This window comes from Microtus ochrogaster, chromosome 18 (assembly GCF_000317375.1).
Source record: "Microtus ochrogaster isolate Prairie Vole_2 chromosome 18, MicOch1.0, whole genome shotgun sequence".
NCBI classification, from domain to species: domain Eukaryota; kingdom Metazoa; phylum Chordata; class Mammalia; order Rodentia; family Cricetidae; genus Microtus; species Microtus ochrogaster.
In genome coordinates this window covers 44763437-44772689 of record NC_022020.1, presented here as the reverse complement: position 1 = coordinate 44772689, position 9253 = coordinate 44763437, and the positions used below count along the sequence as shown (strand labels likewise).

General features: G+C 41.4%; 1 protein-coding gene across 1 annotated transcript in view; it reads right to left on the bottom strand.

Annotated features, from left to right (window-relative positions):
- The window catches only part of Slc27a6 (solute carrier family 27 member 6), a 42340-nt gene extending 33457 nt beyond the window's left edge, over positions 1–8883 (bottom strand). Inside the window, exon 1 of the mRNA XM_005356132.3 lies at positions 8403–8883. Coding sequence (XP_005356189.1) covers positions 8403–8883 — 481 coding nt within the window. The remainder of the gene's footprint in view (positions 1–8402) is intronic.
- Between the last annotated feature and the right edge of the window lie 370 nt (positions 8884–9253).

Sequence of the window (9253 nt, the reverse complement as noted above, 5' to 3'; positions counted from 1 at the left end):
TTAAAACTCTTTTGGGATTTCATCTTAACCCAAGATCAAGATCAATAAAACAAATGGCCAAGATTAATAAAACCAATGGCAGCTCATACTGATGAGGATGTTGGATAAGGGGAACACTCATGTATTGCTGGTGAGAGTGCAAACTCGTACAGCCACTGTGGAAATCAGGGTCATAGTTCCTCCAGAATCTGAGAATATATCTGCCAATGCCCAGCTATACCACGTTCGTGCACATCCCCGAAGGACTCTGTGTCCTATTACAGAGGCACTTACTTAACCAAGCTCATTGCTGACTGACTTTCATAATAGCCAAAAATCAGAAACAGCCTAGATGCCCATCAACTGATGAATGGATCCTGAAAACACGGTGCGTTTGCAGAATGGAATACTATACTATTCCGCTGTTAGGAAAACTGATTACTGAAATGTTCATTTAAAAGGCTGGAACTAGGACAGAAGCATCCTGAGTGAAGTAACCTAGGCCCCAAATGACAAATACTCTATGTTTTCTCTTTTATGTACATGTTAGCTTTTAAGCTTTCAAAATGTATGCTTTCACCCAAATAACCTTAGAGATTCGGTACCTAATATGGGACCAGAGGGGGAGGAAAGTATCTCCCAAGGAAGAGGAAATAAAATAAGTGTAATGGAGAGACAAGGGGAACCTAGAATAGGAAGATTAAATAGGAAAGGGGATGGGGGTACGGGGTAAACAAAGGAATATGGGAAGGGACAACGAACACTAAAGTCCATTTGAAATATTATATGGAAACCTACTACTGTAGAAGCTTCCTAAGATGTTTCGGTCCTAGTGACTAACACTCATGGTACTAAGAGTGGAGAAGGGTACATTAATGTCACCCAGTTACAAACCCTGTGACCAGCCACAGTGATCTGGTTGCAGGATATATTGGTGCAATAGTGGCATAGAGGGAGCAGGTGGAAAGATCGTAACAGCCAGAGGTGATGGGTGACTCCAAGCAAAAAGTGTCTTCCAGGCCCAACAGGACCGATGCACGTATGAACTTACAGCTACTGTGACAGCTGCTGGCCCTGCACAGGTTCAGGTCAGAAGGGGTCCCAGCCCTGAGATGTTAAGTAGACATGGGGTCGAATGCCTAAACAGGAAGCTATCTCCAGTTGCTGTCTGCTGGAAGAGGGAAGGTCAATTTTTTCCAAAGGAGTCTCATTGGGTGTGTCAACCACACTTTAGGGCAGGCCCATGACCAGGAGTCACTGGCCAGCACAAACAAACTTAATAATAAATATTTCTGTAGACTATTTTATTTTACTTTGATTTTTTTTTGTCCTTTGCTTTTGTTTGGTTTGATTTTCATTTTTGTGTGTAGTTCCTGTGTGTGTGTGTGTGTGTGTGTGTGTGTGTGTGTGTGTGTGTGTGTGTGTGTGTGTGTGTGTATGTGTATATGTGTGTGTATTTCTTGGTTTTGTTTTGGTTTCTTTGTTGTTGTTGTTTGAGAGAAAACAAACAAACAAAAAAAACCATAAAGATGGGTGAGTAGGGAGGCCAGAAGGATCTGAGGGGCTGGGGAAAACCATGATCAAAACAGATTGTATGAAAAATACTTTTTTCAATACAATTAATTAATACCAATGAAGGAGTCAAATGGCACCAGACAACTCATAATTAGAACCTGTAAGAAACCGAAAGCAAAAGCATAAATGATGAAGCATTACATTGCCAGGGAGCTAGGGGGGTTAGATCTTTAAATGTCTTATTAATCTTTACTTCTACCACAAATACAAATTAAGCGAAATATAAGAATCCAGGAGAATGCTCAGTTCTGGTGAGTGTATGCAGATATGCAATATTCTGACTTTCAGTTTTGGTGAGTGTATGCAGGTATGCGATATTCTGATTCTCAGTTCTGGTGAATGTATGCAGGTATGCAGCAGCTAGTTTTCCTACGATGTTTAATAGTCTGTACTGCAGAAGGAGACTCAATGCATTTCGGTTTGTTTGCTTGTTTTTCAAGTGTTTTTTTTTTGAAAACATGCAAAAATTTCAGGCAGGTTATTAGGTGGAATCTCAAGTGTAAAAATGAGCCAGGGATGATCCTGTGTGTGAGCACTCGGGCCCTTAGTACAAAACGATTCTTCTTCTTACATCATCGTTGTACCTCTTAGTCACTTTTCTGAGAATACAAAATCAATAACAAGAATTTCACATGTCTGTCTAACATGCCATGCGAATTGTGCTTTGCATTTTGTTCCAATAACTCTTTATTTCATCCTGCTCGACATTTAACAGACCTGTAGTATTAAATATGAGGGAAAGGAATCAATTGATTATAGCTTTCAATAGATTGGTACATATTTTACTTTTAAATTTTTATATGACTCAAGGTATAGGTCCATGGTAGCATGCTTGTCTGATATTTGTAGGATCCTTGGTTTGATTTCCAGCACCAAAAACATTAATAAACCCAATATGAAACTCAACTGCAAATAGGCAACCTGATTTCTCTATAGTGCAGAACAATGTTCACAAAAAAGTCAGGGTGGAATTATCTATTTTATCACATACTTGTAGCCAACACTCTCCTGTGTAGGGCAGCTCAATAACCTTGTTACAGGGGCATGGCTAGGCTCTGGCTTGTAAGAAATGATGCTTAAGGAAGCCGGGTGATAAAGGACTATTCAGACATAATGGCACCAGTGCTTCATGTTAGGTGCAGAAACACAGTCCTGAATAAATAGTGCTCCATCTAATTTTATCAACACTGTTTGTTACAGATCACAGAACGCTTAGGAAGTGTGTGCTATTTCTGTGTATTTATGTTCATTATTATCATGTAGTATTATCTCTTATGCTGTTTATGCGTACTTTATGAACACTGTTTATTACAAATTATAGCACACTTAGGAACTGTATGCTATTCCCTTTCCTGGAAATGAACCACAAGGGTAAAATAGCTTGCCCAAGCTACTGGGCTTGTTTTAATCCGGGCACACTACTAAACTTCTAAATATATACCAGCACTCCTGATTAGCATCCATTCTACATTTCTATACATTATAAATATTTTCAGAATCGACAGTCTTCTCTTGACTTGTTTTAAGTAATTTCCCCTTTTCCACTGAAAGAGGTGATATGTCTGAGCCATTCTGTTTCATTGATTCTCTGTCTAAGCCTTTTTGTTTTTTTGTTCTTATTTTTTTAATTACACTATACCTTCAGTTTATTTGTGTGTTTGCTTATTTGTTTTCCAAGACAGCGTTTCTCCATGTAACCCTGGCTGTCCTGGGACTTGACATGCTCTGTAGACAAGGCCAGACTCCAACTCACTGAGATCCGCCTGCCTCCTGAGTGCTGGAATTAAAGGTGTGCACATGACCGCCTGGCTACACTATTACTTTTAAGTTAACAAAATCAATTATTTTCTTCTGTAACAAGGTAACTTTCTTGACCCTGCTAAATCTAAGATGAGAGAAATACAATACAACCATTCTTATAAATACAAGAAAAAAATTAGCACTAACCTAAAAATGGACATGGATCCCATGTGAGGGTATCACAGGACACAAGGTAGGTAACAAAGTTCCCAGGAGCCTTTGCTTTCTGTACCCCCGTACACATAACAGTCAATAAAATTTAGAAGGACTTTATTTTTTCTCTCTTCCTATTGAGCATTAAGAAACGGTTGCTTTTATGGTTAAATGGCATTTGCCAGAGTGCAAAGTCTCCATTGTTAACCTGAACATTTGCTCTGCACAGTTTATGAGGGCAACTGCTCCTCATAACAGGGCCAGGCTGGACAGGTTAGCCTGTTTGCTGCCAACATGAGCAGTTCCTTCTCCTGAAGAGAAATCTGAAGTCTTTTAAAATGAGTTCATACACAAAGTGTTTTCACACTTAAAGTAGAGAAGATTGGGGTAACAGAAGATGGTTTTAAAAGTTTATAGTGATTTAATATGAGGTGCATTCAGAAAGTAAAATGTACACACTCCAGGAAACATATGGACACAAGGTCGACCCAAAGCACTTCTCTTTTAGGAATAGTGTTTTCTCTTCCCTAATAAAAGCTTTCTTTACCAACAGATTCTGTCAGCTGTGTGGAGAATTTCCAGGCTGTCACCTTCCTGTCTGAGATTTGTCCTGGCTTTTAATTTTAATTCTGTGACTGTCAGAGAACACGATCCTGATCAAGACCCCTAGACTGTAACACAGCTAAGAGACTGTTCTGCACGTCTGCATGAGTCTTCAGGCTTTGTTGGAGGGTCTAGTATCATACACAGTTTTCTAATTAGCATGTATTAAAAACCTGATGTGTTGACATTGCCATCTTGTAATGTTTTCTTATAACATAGCCAGAACACATACTTTTTCATAACTATATTGCAGTGTACCTGAAAGTGCCTATACAACCAGATGGTGATTAGATCAGTATCCCACATCGAAACCTAGGTTTTGAATCACAGTTCTGCAATCTATTAAAATGAGTTACTCAACCCAAGCTACCTGATTTCTTTGCCTAACACCATTGCATCTGCTTCGCAGAGCACCTGGAGACAGGCTTTACAGGAGTTGGCTTTTGTTGAAGGAATTCATTCAGCCAATAACCTTTCTGATAGCAGATCATTAGAGCGTGGTCTGAGATAATATAAGCACAGACAGGGAGCCAGGAAGCTGGCTCTCCCTTTGTATCTCTCGCTTGGTTGGTGGTCAGAGTTAGGTTCACAGCCCCCAGCACCCACCGAGCAGAAGAGGAATGCAGTGGCTTTCTTATTGTGAGTGTTCCCCAATAAACATGTCATCCTCATGCACTCATGGACCTCCTCAACTATGTCTCCAGGCTTTGAGAAACGGTAACAGTTGACATCATTGTTATAATAATAATAATAATAATAATAATAATAATAATAATAATAATAATAATAGAATAATGCTTGATGGTGGTTTAATTGATATTTTTTCTCTGGCTTCCTCATGAATATGGTTACCAGATAAGTAAGTCAAGGTAGAAATTGTACCTATCTCCAAGAACATTACTTGACCTGATCCGTAAAGCTTGTTTAAAATTGTATATTACTTCTGGGACTCCAGAGAGATCTCTGGAGCTAGTCAAGAGCTTACCTTAGAAGCACAGAGTCTAAGTTTTATACCACCTTCAAATAAATTATTATAGTGCACATTTCTGATACCAGCACAGGTAGACAGGATCACAGGCAGAAACATGGTGTTTAGTGGCTGGCCAAGGTAGTCTATTTGATGATTTCCAGCCAATGAGAGATCCTCTCTCTCCAAAGGAAAATGAATGACAGGTGAAAAGCTACCCTGAAAGTTGTCCTGTGGTCTACATGTGCACACATATGCATGTACACTCGCACACAGGTCCATATACAAATTTGCATACATACCGTCATACACCCCAATAAACCGGATATAACCAGATATATAAAGAGGTGCAATGTTTTTCAAAACACCACTTCAAGCCAACTGGGTGCTATTCCTGTGGGTGTAGGATGTCTTCATGACCACAGTAGGAATTCTTTCCAACGCTAAGTATCAAGCTACTACCTAACAGACCCTTGGCCGCTTCACAAAAGCCAAATCATTTCATCCTCAGAGCTGTGCTGTGAAGTAGACGGCATTATCACCGTCTTGCAGCTTAATAGAGTGACACTCACAGAGAGATTCCAGCAGCTGCTAGGTCTGCCTGGCCGCTCTGTGTAAACCACTCGGCTCTCCACATCTGTACCCTCTCCCTAGGACCACAAGGATCTCCATTAGGAACAGCTGGTCGGAATCTGTAGACGCTGAAGTTTAAAAACCTAATCATGTATGATGTTCACCAATGCAGCCTAAAATACCAAGAATACAGTATTCCAGGATAATAACTTTAAGTGCACATAATTTACTAAGATCCAGGCTGTTCTTAAACGAACAACCTATTCGTTAATTAATAGATAATTATCACAGCCTTGAAATTCATGTAGTGTGTGTTTTGAGACATGTTAAAATAAGTGATTAATGTACTTAAGTTTAATTTCTCCAGTTAACTACTTTTCTAGAAAAGTCTGCTAAATAGAATGGACTTAAAACTTTATCCAGTAAGACAAAGTAGTAGTCTCTGTGAACTAGTAGTCTGTGTGTGTGTGTGTGTGTTTATGTGTTTGAGAATGCATATGTGTGTATGAATGCATATATATATATATATGTGTGTGTGTGTGAGTGGATGTATATTGTGTGTGTATGTGTGTGCAAGTATGTGTGCATGTGTGTGTGACTGTATCTGTCTACATCTATGTGTGTGAATGCATGTATATGTGTGTGAATGCATGTATGTGTGCAGAATGTATGTGTGTGTGTTTTGTGTACGAATATGTGTATGGTCTTGTGTGGAGGTCAGAGGTCAGTCCTATGTATTCCTCCGCTGAGCTACACTTTACTATTTTTGAGGTGGAGTCTCTCATTGGCCTGGAGCTCAGCAAGTAAGCTAGGCTAAACAGCCAGTGAGCACTAGGAACCCACCTACATCTTCCTCTCAGCTCTGAGATTATCACACATAGCTTTTTTTTTTTTCTTTCTAACTTGGGTTCTGTGGATCAAACTTAGGCATTTATGTCTGGATGGTACTTTCCTGGACTTAGCAATGTTCCCGGTCTCCATAGCTTTTATGTCCTAAATAGGAAGTGGGGGATGTTGGGATGTTGGCATTTGAACAGAAAAACAAGGAAACACTGCAATTAGCTATGGGAGAGCAAAGTCAAAGCTAGAATGAGTAAACTGTAACACTAATTGAACATAATTAAGCAACTCTTCATGCTACAGCATGAAGTTTGTGTAACAAATTGAGATGTACCCAGCACTAAGACTCCTTAGTAATTTGCTCTGGGAAGCTTTTCAGATTGCCCTCAACATCATAGCCACAGAGATCTTTTCAGGGGTGCTCGGGCCCTCTTAGTTTGCTCTTCTGGAGGGAGACAATGCTTTCTAGCATAACTGGGAGCTGAAATTCGCTACATGATATGCAGTGATGGAAGCCGTGGGATAAAATGTCAGACTGTATCCACAGACAGTAAACCTTGCTTATTTTTCTACTGCATTCATAGCCTGTAGTAATTGATAAACACTCTTTTACCACACTGTCAACATTCCTCGTGGTTTCTCCTTGTCGCTCGAGGTCACTGGAAACTCGGCACACAAACACGCCTCTTTACAAAGTGAAGTGGAAGACAGGACTGAGAAAACCACCAGACAGCACTGAAGGAACAGATTTTGGCTTCTCTACTCCTATGGCCCTAAACTAGCTGAAACCAGTGCTTGAAGATAAACATCTTCTGACTTGGTTGGGCCACAAGATAAGCTGGAAGGACGTAGAGAAATAGGAAGAGTGACAGTGTTGAGGGCCAGCCCTTTTCTGTCCCCCCAGTCTAAGTTATTCTGGTCATGTGTGAGTCTGGGAGAAAAGAGAACCGGAAGCGTCTACGTGTTTAGTAGAAATTAGATTATGCTCCCCACTCTTACGGGATTCTGAAATTCTATACCAAAAACCGATATGTATCAACCAATCTAAAATACTTAAGTATTTTTCCCAAGATCTTTGTTTTGGACACCTTTATGACTTTTTAGCCCTATGCAAGAAGAAATTGTCTAAACCCTTTAGGTTGCATCACATAAGCAACATGCTTCCTATTTTAGTGGATTGAGCGACTCCACCCTCTTCCCAGCTTCTCCTTTAATTACTCAGTGAGAACATATGTAGCCATAGGTATCTTAACTCACATCAGGGGAAGAAGGTAACTGAGAGAAAACACTGAGGTGAGTCAAACAAGGGGGAGGACTACGGTCTGCCAGGTGGGTCAAACAAGGGGGAGGACTACGGTCTGCCAGGAGCCTGCCCCTGGCTGAGAGGGAGGCTCAGCCTTGCCCAGTCAAACTCTAGCTTGTGGAGTACAAAGGAAGTGTAGGAGTGAAGATAAGAACTTGTGAATTTCACATTTAATATTTCTGTTATCCAAATGTTCTCATTCTTGATAAAATCACTAATTGGTAGCTTTCTTATTCATGAAACTTTTTGCCCGGGGCTGATAAAATAACTGACCCAACCCTACGTCTCTAGAGACCTTGCAGGGACTGAAGGTACTAGTTATCCTTTCCAAAATGGCAAGAAGCACAGATTTCACAACAACAACAACAACAACAAAAAAAAAGTCCTTCCATTGTATTGCTATTTACTAACCTAAAACGAGGTACGTGATTGAAGAGGCCTGGGAGAGGAAGCCACTGGCTATGGGATTGAAGAACGTTTGCCTATGCAAAAGTTATACACCTTATCACCCACCTCAAAGTATTAGACATGAAATATGGTCACTTAGAAAAGGGGCGGGGAAATAGGTTGGTTCTCTTTGTGCGCAGCAGACCACAGCCCATACTCTACCTCCGCCAACCACCACGGCCACGGGCTCACAGGTGCTGATGCAGTGCAGGAGGGAACGGAGGCGAATGTTGGAGTTGAGGAAGGCCACCACGCAGCCCAGCTTAGCCAGGCCAAACCACACATGAATGAAGTCGGGCTCGTTGCTCATCAACAGAGCCACAACATCTCCCCTTTTCAGTGACGAGTGGTTCAGGAAGGCATGGGCGACTCTGTTGCTCCTCTTGTCTACGTCCTCGTAGGTGTAAACGTCTCCTTCATAAATAATGAAGGCTTTCTGGGGTTGCCTCCTGGCGTGGCTCAGGAACTTATCCAGCACAGTGACCAGCTCCCCTCTTACTTTGTATACCGTCATCTGAATTCCATAGCGCACCACCTTCAACAGGAACCACAAGTCGTCCCAGAAGTACGGGAACAGAAGTTTCTGCACCAAGTGCAGGAAGAGCAATCCAGCCCCAAATCCTGTGAGCCACGGCAGAAGCATGACTGCCCTGGCCACCAGCTGACCCAATGGGTCCTATTAGTGTCTGTCTTTTCCAAAGGCTTCACCTCCTTTACCTTGGAGACCCTTGTCCTAAAAGCTCAGGGCTGGAACTTGCAGTTCTGGCTCAGGCTTTCTGTGTGTATCCTGTGAAAGAAATCACTCGAAGGCAACGGAAAGCTGCTGATAAGGATTGGGACGCTGGACCCCCGCAGCACTGTAGAGCAGAACACTTGAGTCTCTTCTCTTAAAAAAAAAAAAAGCGACTGCACACACAGCTCTCTCTCTGTCTCTCTCTCTCCCTGTCTCTCTCTCTCTCTGTCTCTCTCTCTCTGTCTCTCTCTCTGTCTCTCTCTGTCTCTCTCTCTCTCTC